Source organism: Ahaetulla prasina, chromosome 7 (genome assembly GCF_028640845.1).
Source record: "Ahaetulla prasina isolate Xishuangbanna chromosome 7, ASM2864084v1, whole genome shotgun sequence".
NCBI classification, from domain to species: Eukaryota; Metazoa; Chordata; class Lepidosauria; order Squamata; family Colubridae; genus Ahaetulla; species Ahaetulla prasina.
This window is the reverse complement of record NC_080545.1, coordinates 16,566,438-16,583,064: the sequence shown is the minus strand read 5'-3', so window position 1 is coordinate 16,583,064 and position 16,627 is coordinate 16,566,438. Positions and strand designations below refer to the sequence as shown.

The 16,627-nt window shown below is 41.1% G+C and overlaps 1 protein-coding gene across 3 annotated transcripts in view; it reads right to left on the bottom strand.

The window, feature by feature from the left end:
* Positions 1–16,627, bottom strand: part of EFCAB6 (EF-hand calcium binding domain 6) — a 144,264-nt gene that overhangs the window by 109,446 nt on the left and 18,191 nt on the right. For all 3 annotated transcript variants that reach the window (XM_058189880.1, XM_058189882.1, XM_058189881.1), the window contains exons 6-7: positions 11,140–11,276; positions 4,721–4,842 (exon numbers count right to left, since the gene is read on the bottom strand). In XM_058189880.1, coding sequence (XP_058045863.1) covers positions 4,721–4,842; positions 11,140–11,276 — 259 coding nt within the window. The remainder of the gene's footprint in view (positions 1–4,720; positions 4,843–11,139; positions 11,277–16,627) is intronic.

Genomic DNA, 16,627 nt, shown 5'->3' with positions numbered 1-16,627 from the left:
TAAGGGGCGTGCATAAGAGCACCAACGTTCCTGTCCTAATGTTCCCTTTGATTGTATCCAATTTCATATAGTTATTACATACTTATGATTATATATATGTTTATATATCGTATAGTTATTTCATGCTTATGCTTATATATAATGTGACAAATTAAAGAAAGAAAGAAAGAAAGAAAAAGAAAGAAAGAAAGAAAGGAAGGAAGGAAGGAAGGAAGGAAGGAAGGAAGGAAGGAAGGAAGGAAGGAAGGAAGGAAGGCTCAACAACCAGATGGATCTCGACAGACTTGAAAACTGGGACCTAACTTTTGGGACCCAATTTCATTCTAACAAAATGAAATCCATTGTAGAGAAAAATAAGGTTTTACATTTAGGCAAGAAAAATCAAATGTACAGGCAGAGATTAGGTGAAACCTGGCTCAATAGCAGTAACTGGGAGAGGGATTTTAGAATCCTAATGGACAATCACTTAAATGTGAGCCAGCAATATGCCGCAGCCTCCAAAAAAGCCTAAGCTACATTAACAGAGGGATAGAATCAACATCACATGAACAGATAGTACTGTTGTGTCTTGCCCGCCCTCAGAGCAGCCGGGGCCTTCTTACCTGCTCCCGAACACGGAGGAATGTATGCCTCCCGGCCCAAGTCCTGGCTCCATGCCCACACAAACTGCAGAAGAAGGAGCATCTCCCTGCCCCAGCCCTGACTCCATGCCCAGGCAAACGGAGCAGCTAGACCCCTCCCCCTCCTCCACAGCAGGTGAGCCTGAGGAGGGTTTACTCCCAACAACAGCTGATTGGAGTGACCCTGGCATCAGAAGATTGGAGAGGCGGAGGCAACAGAAGGAAGGGAGGGGCAGGCCTTAATGAGTGCTGAGTCATGGAGCCACACCCCATGGCCTATATAAAGGATCTGCTTTCTGGCAGTCTCTGAGTCAGGCAAAGTCAAACTTATCTTGCTGAAGTCACTTACTGGTCTCCTGCCTGCTCTGAGGACTTTGCTAGGGCTTTGGGACTTTGGGCAGAGCTGCAGAGGCAAGCCTGATTCGGATTTCCCTGACCCGGCCGTCAGCGGAGGAGTGGGACACGACAAGTACTGCTTTATAGGGCCTTGGTAAGACCACATCTTGAACATGGCAGTTTTGCTCATCGCAACATAAAAAAGGCGTTGAGACTATGGAAAGAATGCAGAGAAAAGCAACAAAAACGATTCAGGGCTGAACAGCTGCAGGAACTGGGTATGTCTAGTCTAGTGAAAAGAAGGATTAGCAGCGACATGATAGCAGTCTTCCAATGTTTGAGGGGCCGCAACAAAGATGAGGGGGGAGAACTATTTTGCAAAGCATCAAAAGGTAAGGCAAGAAGCAACGGTTGGAAACTAATTAAGGAGAGAAGCAATCTAGAACTAAGGAGAAATTTCCTGACAGGGAGAAGAATAAGGTTTTACATTTAGGCAAGAAAAATCAAATGTACAGGCAGAGATTAGGTGAAACCTGGCTCAATAGCAGTAACTGGGAGAGGGATTTTAGAATCCTAATGGACAATCACTTAAATGTGAGCCAGCAATATGCCGCAGCCTCCAAAAAAGCCTAGGCTACATTAACAGAGGGATAGAATCAACATCACATGAACAGATAGTACTGTTGTGTCTTGCCCGCCCTCAGAGCAGCCGGGGCCTTCTTACCTGCTCCCGAACACGGAGGAATGTATGCCTCCGGCCCAAGTCCTGGCTCCATGCCCACACAAACTGCAGAAGAAGGAGCATCTCCTCCCCAGCCCTGACTCCATGCCCAGGCAAACGGAGCAGCTAGACCCTCCCCTCCTCCACAGCAGGTGAGCCTGAGGAGGGTTTACTCTAACAACAGCTGATTGGAGTGACCCTGGCATCAGAAGATTGGAGAGGCGGAGGCAACAGAAGGAAGGGAGGGGCAGGCCTTAATGAGTGCTGAGTCATGGAGCCACACCCCATGGCCTATATAAAGGATCTGCTTTCTGGCAGTCTCTGAGTCAGGCAAAAGTCAAACTTATCTTGCTGAAGTCACTTACTGGTCTCCTGCCTGCTCTGAGGACTTTGCTAGGACTTTGGGCAGAGCTGCAGAGGCAAGCCTGATTCGGATTTCCCTGACCCGGCCGTCAGCGGAGGAGTGGGACACGACAAGTACTGCTTTATAGGGCCTTGGTAAGACCACATCTTGAACATGGCAGTTTTGCTCATCGCAACATAAAAAAGGCGTTGAGACTATGGAAAGAATGCAGAGAAAAGCAACAAAAACGATTCAGGGCTGAACAGCTGCAGGAACTGGGTATGTCTAGTCTAGTGAAAAGAAGGATTAGCAGCGACATGATAGCAGTCTTCCAATGTTTGAGGGGCCGCAACAAAGATGAGGGGGGAGAACTATTTTGCAAAGCATCAAAAGGTAAGGCAAGAAGCAACGGTTGGAAACTAATTAAGGAGAGAAGCAATCTAGAACTAAGGAGAAATTTCCTGACAGGGAGAAGAATAATAAACCAGTGGAATGGCTTGCCTTTAAAAGTTGTTCTATCACAGGAGGCTTTCAAAAATGAGACTTGGACAGCCATTTGTCTGAAACGGTATAGGGTCTCCTGCTTGAGCAGGGAATTGGACTAGAAGACCCCCAAGGCCCCTTCCAGAACTCTTATTCTGTTATTCTGATATATATTTCATATATATATATATATTTGAAATTCAAAACTTGATGTCTGAACAGAATTGTTTTAAGTCCATCAGAACTGGTGATCTCCTGTTGTGACTCGTCCTCCCTCCTCTCCTCAGCTGGGCCCCTCCCGTCTCCAACTGGGCCTGTTATCAGACTCCAAGTCTGATAATGACGATGAATGCCCTGTCATGCCTCCAGCCCCCGGCCCTGGCCCCATGCCTGGAGAGGATTCCAGGAGTGAACAAATAAACCCGAGAAACCTCACTCATACGGCGTGTGTTCCTTTGGCTCAGCCGTCAGAGGAAGCCAGCCAGGGATTGGAATTGCTCAGGCCTACTCCTTCTGACCCCTCTCTTTCCCAAACAGCAGAAGACAATTCAAAGTGGGAGGATCCTCGCTTCTGGAGATCTGAGAGGCGACGCCAGCAGAAGAAAGGGAGGGGCAGGCCTAGATGAATGCTGAGTCATGGAGCCACACCCCACAGCCTATATAAAGGACCTGCTTTTGGCATTCCAACCTTGAGTCAAGCAAAGTCTCATCTAGTTTGCTGATATCGGACTCTATCGCTGGAGTCACAACTTGGACTCCTGCCTGCCCTGATAAACCTCGAAGGAATTTGGCAAGCTGCAGAGGCTTCGTTGCCACGTTTGATACGGACTTCCTTGACCCGGTCGTCGGAGTGGGAGTGGGACACGACATCTCCAATGGTTTGCTTCACTCTACCAAGACCCCCAGTTTTGCTTGCATACCCTTTCGCCTGCAGTGGTTGTTCACTGCCTTTTCATCCTATGTTCTATGTTCTCCAGTAGTTGGTAGTTGGCAATTTTTATTAGAGGAAAGTACAAAGAACAGCCTGCTTCCCATTGCTTTGATTATTGTGGCATCAGAGCAACAACTGTACCAAGGAAAAAAAGAAAAAAAAGGGGGAGGGGAATCTAAAAAAGCGTTTAAAAAAAGAATATAACTTGGGAAGGCATTCATGTGTGCAAACATCTGGGAAAGCATAGGGATGAGTGAGGAGCGAACAAGCCCTAGAGAGGAAGACTGGTCTCAGTAGACCAGTGGTTCTCAACCTTTATAGTGCTGCGACCCCTTTAATACAATTCCCCACGATGTGGCGACCCCAACTGTAAAATTCATCACGGTGATAGGCAGCGATCTCAGCGTGCCTCAGCAGCCGCAGAAGGGGGAAAAAAGCGGCAAACTGTTTTTTTTTAATTTATCGCGCCTGAAGCCATATTGGCTAGCGATCTGAACTGCTTGAGATTGCCTTGAGGACGGAGGCATTAAAGCGGAGACTCCTACCCTATTAAGTTTATCGCGCCTGAAGCCAGATTAGGCTAGCGATTGGGAGTGATTGCAGCTGGCTTGAGAGGGAGACATCAGAGCACAGATTTCTCTCTTTTTTAATTCATCGTGCCTGAAGCCGAATTCAGCTAGCGATTTGAAGAGCCTGCAGCTGGCTTGTGGAGTCAACCATTGGACTGCGATTCTTCGACTCGCAAGTATACTTCCCATATTTCCGATGGTCTTAGGCGACCCCTGGCAAATCGTCATTTGACCCCCAACGGGGTCCCGACCCACAGGTTGAGAACCGCTGCAGTAGACTGATCCAGCTAGCCAGCCAGCCAGCCAATCAGGTTTGCCTTCCTGCATGAATAGAATGGCAAGCAGCAGGGGAACAACCAATCAGGGCTTGCATGCCATCACCCAATCTCACCTGAAATTTCAGAAGTTGCCTCAAGAAACAGCTGGAAGCAGCACAGGGGACTGGGCTGCAGCATGAAATTGTCCGTTGGTTTAAAATGAACCCTTTGGTTAACAATGAACAATGTTGTTCATTGATTGAGTAATAATTTCCTTAACGTTTCTGGATGGTTTATTGTCCTGTCTCCCCCACCCAGATTTTCCAGTGTGTGAGTTTGCTTGATGTTCCCATATGTTATATATGTTCCCTATATGTTATATATTAATTGAGGAAACCAAACTTCGTAGCAGTGAAATGATGGTTCAGTGCTGCTTCCGTCAACCTCTTAAGATGCCTACCTGAATCTATTATCTTTTCAGCTCTCTTTTTCTTTTTCTTCTCCAAACTTATGCCAAGGTATTGCAAAAATTCTTTATAATTCAGTGTATTTGTTCTTGAAATACAATACCGATTCCATAATCTTTAAAAAAAACACCACACAGGTTCATTAAATTTTGGAGAATAAAGTAACGTAATGTTTAACCATATATACAAATAATGAATATAATAATCAAAATAACAGCTATGTAAGATATTTTCTTTGATTTGTAAATTCTGATCCTGAATGATATAGTTATCATACCCCAGTGTATTAATTACTTTCTAGGAACCAATTTTTCCCTTTTCCTAATCAGCTTGGGAAGATTCTGAAAGAAAGGGATGTTCATCTTTTTATTTCTTTTTTTGAAACACACCTAGAAAGAAACATTTTGGTTGCTTGTCTATGTCACCCATGCAATTTAAAACAACCATGAAGATGTGTGGACTTTGATTCCCAAAATTCCCCAGCTAGCACAGCTGTCATCTTTTCAGGGAGTCGAAGGCCACATATCTTCAAGCTGCCAACACTGACTTAGAAGAAGCCACTGGAAAGTTGTAACTCATGGAAAGTCCTTCTTTCTCTGCTTTCTTCCTTTAAAAAATGTCAAGGGCTTTTTTAAAGATAAAGGTTCCCCTCCCACATATGTGCTAGTCGTTCCTGACTCTAAGGGGCGGCGTTCATCTCTGTTTTAAAGCCAAAGAGCCAGCACTGTCCGAAGACGTCTCTGTGGTCATGTGGCCGGCATGATAACTAAATGCCAAAGGCGCATGAAACACTGTTACTTTCCCACCAAAGGTGGTCCCTACTTTTCTATTTGCATTTTTTACGTGCTTTCAAACTGCTAGGTTGGCAGAAGCTGGGGCAAGTAACAGGAGCTCACCCTGTTACACGGCACTAGGGATTTGAACTGCTGAACTGCCGACCTTTCAATCGTCAAGCTCAGCCACTGAGCCATCACATCCAAGGGCTTTTTTAGCTTATCATAAATAGTCAATATCCTCCTTTGAGCTCTCCTTCATCCCAAACTCTAAGACAGTTTCTAACTATTGCCCTTAGATGTTGTAACATAATATCAGCACAGATAAAAGGGGAACAATTAGCAGCTGTAATAAAAAAACAAAAAACAAACCAAAGATCAAAAGCTCTACAGCCAAACCCATATGGGATCATTCTAGTTCTTTTTCTAGAAGTAAGACAACCGATACCTCTTCTAAACCTTTGGACGTGGGCCCTTACAAAAAGAAAGAAAATAATGGGTACAGCTAGAATAGTCATAGGCTGACCTCTGGGTCAGAAGGTTAGCACAGTTTGGACTGGTCAGTGTTTAGATGGGAACCCTCCAGAGCAGGGGTCTCCAACCTTGGCCACTTTAAGACTTTGTGGACTTCAACTCCCAGAGTTCTTCAGCCAGCTTTGCTTTAGTCCACAAGTCTTAAAGTGGCCAAGGTTGGAGACCCTTGCTCCAGAGCATCTTATCCTCTGAGGCAATATGCTGAAGTGGAACATAACAAAGATATATCCTAGAAGCAGTTCTGGACCATTTCCAAGATGTGTCCATGAAGTCACCAGAGGGTCAGCTTGAAGCAAAGGGATTTTGCATCACCTACTCACAGCTGATAGAAGGCAATTATATGTTAGACTGGGATGCTAAAGAAATTCCCAAAAGAAGTATTTCTATACAGCTGCCAAGAAAATTATACGGACAGTCCCAGTGGGTTCCCAGGAATCAAACTTTACCTTACAAAATTAATAAACAAACCTGAATCTGTTTAATCAACGCTAGACATTATGGAAGAAACTTTGAAGGGCTTTCTTGCAGCTCCCTTAAGAACCATTTTAAATTCAACCAAAGATGAATCCATTTGGCTACACACATTTTGCAAATCTCTAGAGAATAAATGTCATCATTTTAATTCAGATTTAAATGCACCAGATAAAAATTTGTGATACTTTTTATGAACACTCCTTTTGTTCTAGTAGCATCCATTTAGATTTATCACATTGAAGACTTGGATGCCAAGTACAAGATTTATTATCAAATAAAACCACATTTTGTTGTTTTTCATTGCTCTGCTTTAAAAAGCATGGCTTCTGTTCTGTAATTATGTGCACCAAATTATAAGAAGGGTTTTTCCTTTGTTTTCATCTAATTTTGGAGAACATGCCAAATGCCCATAAAAAAAGAGGAATATCAAACAGCAAGCCCAGCTTGTAAATATGGGCTAAAATTTGTTTTGAGGTTGCTGGTAACAAGAGATATAAAATATTTAGAGCAAAGCAAAACAAATAAATAGTTTGTCCTAATTTCTCTCCCCTCTTCAGCTTAATGTTTCTGCTATTGCAGCTCATTACAGCTCTCTAAACCTTCCAAATTAAAGTTTTTCCAGGCTTCAGGGAGGATACAGACTCCTCATATTAAAGTGACCATATTTGCACCACAAAAGCCTGGGGCATTTAACAGCAACAAAGAGATGGCCCAAATTAACCCTTTGATGCCACTTAGTAGTTGGTTGCATTTATATAGCCCAAACCTGGGAGCCAACCCTCAACACCAGTGTTGATTAAAAAAAAATACAATAGCCCAACTATCAAAGAAATGCAACTTGCATTGGACAGAGATTCAATTGTGGTTTTCATGAAGCTACATTTTGGTTGAGTGTATATGTCAAGGACCTTGGAGTACTCATCTCTAAAGAGCTAAGTACCAGAGCCCACTGTAACAACATTGCCAAAAAGGCACTAAGAGTTGTTAACCAATCTTGTGTAGCTTCTTCTCTGGTAATATTGTACTACTAACTAAAGCATACAAAACATTTGCTAGACCAATTCTTGAATACAGCTCATCTGTCTGGAACCTGCACTGCATATCGGACATTAATACAATTGAAAGAGTTCAGAGATATTTCACAAGAAGAGTCCTCCACTCCTCTGCTCGTAACAGAATACCTTATGCCACCGGGCTTGAAATTTTGGGCTTAGACAATTTAGAACTTCGCCATCTTCAGTCTGACCAAAGCGTAGTACATAAAATTATCTGCTACAATGTCCTACCTGTCAATGACTACTACAGCTTCAATCACAACATTTCACGAGCACACAATAGATACAAACTTAAGGTAAACTGCTCCAAACTCGATTGCAGAAAATACGGCTTCAGCAACATAGTGGTCAATGCCTGGAATGCACTACCTGACTCTGTGGTTTCATCCCTGAACTCCCACAACTTTAACCTTAGACTGTCTACTGTTGACCTCACCCCATTCCTAAAAGGTCTGTAAGGGGAGTGTATAAGTGCACCAACGTGCCTACCATCCCTGTCCCACTGTTTCCATTTATTTGTATCCATTTCATGTATTCATAACCATGTTTATACTTATATCTGTTATCTTATACATGCTTGACAAATAAATAAAATAAATAAAATATCCACAACAGAAATGAAGCAGTGGTTAAGTAGTAGCCTGCAACAGCATGGCTGAATATTCTTTAACTTTAACCACTCTGCTCAAAAGTGCTTACAAACTTATCAGAGCAAGATTGAATATTTCTTTCTTTAATATTATCTGTTTACGTATCTCTCCCTTCAGTTGAATTTACAGTAACTCCTAGTAATTCTAAAGATTAAACTATATTTTTTTCATGATGAGCTCTAGGGAAGGATTTTGCCATAGTCTTGTCTAGCCCATAATTCTGGGATTTTCTGATGATCTCCCACTCAATATAATGGGCTGTGAGATTAACCCTGAGAGGCAGGAAGAGAGCTGCAACCTAGACAGTGGTCATACAAGAGATATCTCAGCTCACAGAAGGAATGGGGAATGTTGTAAGGGACCCTTCCCTATTTCTCTGGAAAATAAAGGCAGAGGAGGGGGGAATACTTTCAGACATGAAAGATTCTGTTACTGCAACCTTACAATAAATGCAGTGTTACAGAACTAATGAGAGTTCCTACAAACCTAGGCTGCGACTCTCCCTCCTGTCTCCTACAGTTATTCTTATAGCCCACTACCAGTACTAATCAGGTATAATCTTGTTTACCTTTTTGAGATCTTTTCAAATCGGCTAGCTGTTGCTATATAGTTTGCATATCCTATATGCCATAGTGAGAGAGAATAGCTCTGGAGCTTTCATGTGAGTCCTTTTCTTGCATTTTCTCACCATCTTTTCCTGTGACTAAATATATCCAAGAGACAGGGTGGCTGAGGGGCTAAGACGCTGAGCTTGTTGATCGAAAGGTCGGCAGTTCAGCAGTTCGAATCCCTAGTGCCACGTAATGGGGTGAGCTCCCGTTACTTGTCCCAGCTTCTGCCAACCTAGCAGTTCGAAAGCACGTAAAAAATGCAAGTAGAATAATAGGGACCACCTTTGGTGGGAAGGTAACAGCGTTCCGTGCGTCTTTGTCGTTTAGTCATGCCGGCCACATGACCACGGGGACGTCTTCGGACAGTGCTGGCTCTTGGCTTTGAAACTGAGATGAGCACCGGCCCCTAGAGTCAGGAACGACTAGCACATATGTGTGAGGAGAACTTTTACCTTTACCTTTAAACATATCCAGCTCCGATAGTAAAACATATGCCAGGATCATCTACAGAGAGATTAAAAAAAGGCAAGATAGTGGCCACAATCACATGCCTTCTCCTTCTTTATCTGCAATATGCCATATGCAAAAAAAGGGCAGGGTTTTGCTTGTGCAATCATGGTCAGCATCTTAATTTTTTTAACCCATTAGTGTGCACTCTGGTAATCATCATCTGTAAACTTGATCTAATTTCTGAGTCCTACATAAAATGTAATGCTCAGAAGGCACAATACTCAAGACTTGGCCAATGTGCAATCCAATGAAGCAATTATTTCCAAGACAGCTGGAAATTTTATTGTACTTCAGCCAGAGGTGGTATTCAGCCGGTTCAGATGGGTTCGAGCGAACCGGTAGCAGAAATTGTGGGTGCGCCCCGGCTCTATGCCATCTACTTAGGCATGTTTTTGAGGCTGTGTGCATGCGCAGAAGGCACACACACGAACAAAGCGCATGCACAGAAGGCCGTGCACATGCGTGGAAGTGGCTCGTGCAAGCAAAACTAACATGCGCATGCTCACTTTTGCGAACCGGTAGAGAAAATAAGTGAATACCACCCCTGACTTCAGCTGATACAGCCTCAAGTTGCATTCTTGTTCTTTGAAAGCACATCACCCTGTCAGTTCGTATTCAGACTTCTACAAATTACTATCCAGGTATTCTTCCAAAACCAGGTATCCCCTATCTCAGGGGTCTCCAACCTTGGCAATTTTAAACCTGGTGAACTTCAACTCCCAGAATTTGCTGGCTGGGGAATTCTGGGAGTTGAAGTCTGCCAGGCTTAAAGTTGCCAAGATTGGAGACCCCTGCCCTATCTTACATTTGTGCATTTTTTAAAAATTTCCTAAGTGAAGAACTCCATAGCCATATTAAACTTAGCTCTTCAGTCTAGACTCTAGCCAATAATCTGTGGCTTCTCTTATTCTTAGCAAGGGTGTCCATAAGAAAGTCCCCCCCATCCAAAAGTTGCAAAAGTGTATTTAACCCTCCCCCCACTTTGAATTTAAGTATGAAAAGTATGCAGGCACACTTGATGACACTGGAGAGCATTGTGAAATGGGTGATAGTTGACTTTTGAGGACCTCTATACGATGTGGACTTTTTCTCAGATGATGATGATGACGATGAAGAGGATGAATTCTTAGTGTGTTCTTCAGCTATGGCTGATTAAAGAGAGTTATTTCAGCCCCAAACCAGCTGTCCAAGGCTCTCTGAATTACCCTCCTGGATGTGTTAGCTGGACTTTAAGATCCCTTTCTCCCATGAACCAGGAAATTATGGGGTGCAAACAGGACCACTGTGTCCCCAAGGTCAGACTAACATCATTAAATTATGTTAAAGAATAACAATTGAAAAATAGGAGATTGGAACAGCAGCAGACATATTTTAATATCTATAATCTAAGACTATCTATTGTCAAGGAAACACAACTTACTAAAATAAACCTCCTTTTTCTTTTTTTTTTGAATTTATATCCCGCCCTTCTCCGAAGACTCAGGGCGGCTTACATTATGTAAGGCAATAGTCTCATCCTATTTGTATATTTATATACAAAGTCAACTTATTGCCCCCCCAACAATCTGGTTCCTCATTTTACCTACCTTATAAAGGATGGAAGGCTGAGTCAACCTTGGGCCTGGTGGGACTCGAGCCTGCAGTAATTGTAACTGCAGGCAGCTGTGTGTTAATAACAGGCTGCATTAGCCTGGTGAGCCACTTCCCAGCCCTTTGACTAAAATAAATATAATAGTAATTACTACATGTAAGGTAAGCTTCCCACAGTGATTCTACAAGAACCTTTCGCTTGTTCTTTTACTTACTTATCATACTCGCAATCTGTCATCTTGAAGCAGTTGATTTCAAGAATCCTTCTTAGTTCATGCCGCTGGATCTGTCCGTTTTGATTATAGTCAAAAAGTCTGCAAGTTTTGATGAAGTGCTTGATCTTTTTAGAAATCTGTTAAGAATTTTCAAAAGATTTGTATTGAAATACCGACGTGTCCGTAGTGCTAGTTCACATAATAATATGAGTTATTATTCCACCAAAGGATTTGAGGTTTCTTTTCTAAATATCATAAGGGGGAAAAAACCCAATGTTGTAGAAGTTGCGCAGTGAAAGGGCTTCTTTCAAATTTGTGTTTACAAAATTAATTTCCAAAGCTATACTTTATCCTGAGCTAATGATAAATACACACAAGACGTTTGTTCAACTATTGAAAGCTGGAGATTGACTGAACATAATATTGAGGAAGGTAACCTATTTAAAAGAAACAGCTGGCTGAGTAAGTATTTGCAAAATGCTAGTATTCTGCATAGTAAATTATTCTTCAAAGACAGAAAGAAGAACTCCTACAAAATTGTATCAAGATGAGATTGATGATTTTTATAGTCCCCCTTTCTTTTTCTACCTGTCCAAAACTGTATGGTAATATATCAGAAAGTGCATTTTGAAAGCATAAGATATGAATCTACATTTAGTTTTACACACAATTTCCATTTCAATATCTCTCCATTTGCAAGTAAAATCCTGTTGAAATGTTATACACAGCACCCAACCCTTCAAGATACATTTAGAGGCTGAAAATCAAGGATCTACCTCTCTCTGAAATCACATCCATATTTTTAAAAAGAGGAGCAAGGAATTGTCACAAGGTTGGGTTGCATTTGTTGCAAAGATGGAAAAAGAAAAATATCCATTTTCATGGAAAATACCCACAAGAAGGCAGGACAAGCAGATACCAATGTTTGCTTTAAATCATGTGGTATTAGCCATCCTATAGATCATTAGATACACATTCTACATAATAAGGAGAAAATTCCTAAGAGTAAGAGCAATCAACCAAACCAAGCTTGCTTCAGAAATTGTGGGAGGAGGCTTTCAAAGAGACTAGACAACCATTTATCTGAAATGGTATCGGGTCTCCTGCTTGAGTAGGGGGTTGGACCAGAAGATCTCCAAAGTCTCTTCCAATTCTAAATGAATGTCTTATAAACAAGTCATTCATTGGAGAGTCAGACAACATATACATTTTATACATTATCTGTTCACTGCAATGTGAAATCACAGCTGTTGGATTTCATACTCATTGAGTTCTTCCCAACAATCTAGGATGTTGTAATATATTAGCATAGTATATGTGGAGTTCTAAGCAATGTAGCATTTTGCAATTAACAAATGGAAATTTTGTCAAGGCGCAGATTTTCCAAGTTCTGTTCAAGACTTTTTAGTATGGCATCCAGTCTGCCAATTAACCATTGCGATCACCAAGGCGAGTTTATGCCATACTCTTCTAACTTCAATTTTCAGATCTTGTTACTTCGTGATTTTCTTCAATTCTTGGTCTTCTATTCTACTATATCCTAGCATTACCATATCAATTATCCACATTTTCTTCTTTTCAACCGTAGTTAAATATGGTGTGTTATGAATCAAGATTTTATCAGTTTATATTCAGAAATCCCACAATATTTTAACCTGCTGATTTTCAACTACTGTTTCAACTCTGTATTCTCATCAATTTTTCATTACTGGAACGTGATACTTTTAAAATATCTTTTTAAAACACATTTATATACATACGTATATGTAATTTTTATTATTATGGTTCATTGCAGTCAGACTGATCTTCAGACTGTACTTGGAATTTTTACCCACCTATCAAGTCCCCCCCAAAGACCTGGGATAGCCAGATGTTATTGTTTGATAGTATTGAAGATGTTATTGCAGAATGTAAGCTGTTCCAAGGAAAGCTGCCTTTTGCAATTGACTGATGGTGATTTTGTCAATGCGTATGACATTCTCCATGTATTTTGGGGTTGCACCCAAAGTGCCTATCACTACTGGAACTGTCTGCTTTCTTTTGTCACAGTCATTCTACTTTTATTTGTAGGTCTTTGTATTTTCTATTTTCTGCAGTTCCTTCTCTTTTATTCTGCTATCTCCAGGTACTGCCACGTCCGCTATCCAGACTTCTCTTTCTAATTGACAAATATTAAGTCTGAGGTGCAGTGGTGAAATCCAAATATTTTTACTACCAGTTCTGTGGACATGGCTTGGTGGGCGTGGCAGGGGAAAGATACTGCAAAATCTCCATTCCCTCCCTACTCTGGGGCCAGCCAGAGGTGGTATGTGCCGGTTCTCCAAACTGCTCAAAATTTCCGCTACCAGTTCTCCAGAACCTGCAGAACCTGCTGGATTTCACCCCTGCTGGGGTTGTATATGCCAGGGTGTTTGTCTGTTTCAATTCTAGTTCTCGGGTACTTTAGCCTTTTCATTTTCTATTAGGGTTAAAATCTTGTGGTCCTTAGAAAAAGACAGGAAGGTTCTGCATGGGCTTTCAAGATTCTGCTAGGAATTCCTAGAATTCCTAGAATCTCTATAGGGTGTATTTCTTAGCTTGACTTACTTTTGGGCTGACTTCTTTGAACTAAAGAAAATTCTTGCTGAATACTGAGCCCTAAATAACAACCACGGTGACTCTCTTTATGATTTTTGTAAAACAGTACTGAAATTGAGTCTGGTCGTGTGGTGACTTGACTTATGGCCACAATGACTTACAACTAAAATTCTGGTCCCAGTTGTGATCCTAAATTGAGGACCGCCTGTACAGAGTTCAGCAACTAGGGTTTACCTACAATCCTTGAAGGCACAACATGGAATTGGGTTTGTTTGGGGTTTTTTTTACCGCAGACCACCAGCTCACCCTTCTTGGAGGAGCCCCTATTCATTTCAAGGTTGCTTTTCTTCCATTTAGAGTGGGAAAGCTCAGAAAGCCTTAGCCATGCAGATAACTCTTGGTGGTTTATAATATTAGTTCTACAAAGTCTTTGTCAGATTTTAAAATGAACAAACATACATGCCTTTCCCAATGCAATTCATTACATACAAATAATAAATACAAAGGACAATGCTAATGTGTGATAGACCACAGGAAAGATGCTTCTATCTAAAGTATTTTCATAGAAACACAAAGACGTAGGGTCTTAAAAGTAATCTAAAAAGGAAATAACAAATTTCTAAGCAATAAATATGCTTTTGCATTACTTTACGGTTGAACTTTTTAATGCAAAAATTACAAATTAAAAAAATTTCTTTGGAATTATTCCCTCCCCCAAAGCCAGAGTGAAATTGTTTCCAAAAAACCTGTACACACACTAAAAAAAATCAAAGATATGGAAGGCCACAGCTGTGGAGATACGAAGTGCTATTCCGCACCAAATGAATTGGAACAAAATAAGTACAGCGACTGTTATGCTGTTCATTTTGGCTCCATTCTTTTCAGTAGCCCAGTCTAACTTGTCACATTATATTGATTCCATCTGTTTACACTCTGCAGTGGATTGGCTTCCTATGGCGAATGTTTCCTATTTACCAGCTGGTAAAGATGGGCCAAACCAGATAGGAAAGAATTAGATTATTTTCAAATCCCCATAAACACAAAATGAAAAGGGGGGAAAAAAAGAACCTTACTATGGAAAGGGGATGGAAACCTTTTTCCCCCCTTTTCATTTCTTCTCAGCCTGCTTTGTATTGTTCTGGCAATTGAAAAAGCCCTTATGTTGGCAGAAAGATGTTTACACCTTAACATACTGTTGTTTATTGCATATGTGAAGTCCCTGTTGATGTGATGCTAATGAGATTCCTGATGCTGGATTTTTTTAAAGAATGAAAGGATGGCTGGATTTTAAACCAGGCATGGTCTGTTCTGTAACTCAGAAAGCTGAATAGAGCTCTCTACACCATCGTTCCTCAACCCTGACGACTTTAAGATATGTGGACTTCAACTCCCAGAACTCCCTAACCAACATGTTTTAAGATGTATCCACTTCAACTCCTAGAATTCCCTTGCCAGTATGTCGACTGGGGAATTCTGGGAGTTGAAGCCCACATATCTTAAAGTTGTCAAGATTGAGAAAGATCGCTCTAGACACTGAGATTTCTCCCAAGTTCTGTGCAATTTCTAAGTTTGTCTCAGTATTCAAGGGTAGAAAAACAAGGTGCCAGATAGACAAGAAAATTGAGGTTGGAAAGAAAACAGACAACAGTTGCAGGAACTGGGTATGTCTAGTTTAATGAAAAGAATGACTAGGGGAGACATGATAGCAGTGTTCCAATATCTCAGGGGTTGCCACAAAGAAGAGGGAGTCAAACTATTCTCCAAAGCACCTGAAGGCAGGACAAGAAGCAATGGGTGGAAACTAATCAAGGAGAGAAGCAATTTAGAACTAAGGAGAAATTTCCTGACAGTCAGAACAATTAATCAGTGGAACAACTTGCCTGCAGAAGTTGTGAATGCTCCAACACTGGAAGTTTTTAAGAAGATGTTGGATGACTGTTTTTTCTGAAATGGTGTAGGGTTTCCTGCCTAAGCATGAGGTTGGACTAGAAGACCTCCAAGGTCCCTTCCAATTCTGTTATTCTATTGTTCTAAATCCAAGCATCAATAAATTCTTAAGCCTCTACTTTCTTCAGAAGAACTGAGTTGCATTCATAATTTTAATAGAATAGAATAGAATAGAATAGAATAGAATAGAATAGAATAGAATAGAATAGAATAGAATAGAATAGAATTTTTATTGGCCAAGTGTGATTGGACACACAAGGAATTTGTCTTGGTGCATATGCTCTCAGTGTACATAAAAGGAAAAGATATGTTCATCAAGGTACAACATTTACAACACAATTGATGGTCAATATATCATAAGACAGAAGATATAAGACAGAAGATTGAAGATAGAGATATAGACAGATAGACAAGAGTTATGACAATTGAGCCCAAAATTTATGTTGCTAAGTGAAACATTTGTTAAGTGAGTTTGTCCCATTTTACGACTTTTCTTGCCACCGTTGTTAAATGAATCACTGCATTTGTTAAATTAGTAACATGGCTGTTAAGTGAATCCGGCTTCCCCATTGACTTTGCTTGTCAGAAGGTTGCAAAATCTGATCACATGACCCTTACAACTATGAGCCAATTGCCAAGCATTTGAATTTTGATCATGCAGCCATGGGGATACTGCAACAGGCATAAGTGTGAAAAATGGTCTTATGTCATTATTTCTGTGTCATTGTAACTTTGAATAATCATTAAATGAACTGTTGTAAGTCGAGGACTGCCTGTATATGAACTTTACTTCTCAGTGTCCACCGTGAAACCCAGAAACCCAGATTCTTTTAACAAACTGCGTCACTGCTTAGTTTGTTAGCAGCAGTGCCTCAGATAGAAAGTCCATACAGAGAGTGATAAGGACAACCGAGAAGATTATAGGAAGCTTGCTTCCTGTTATTCAGGATACTGCTTATAAGTG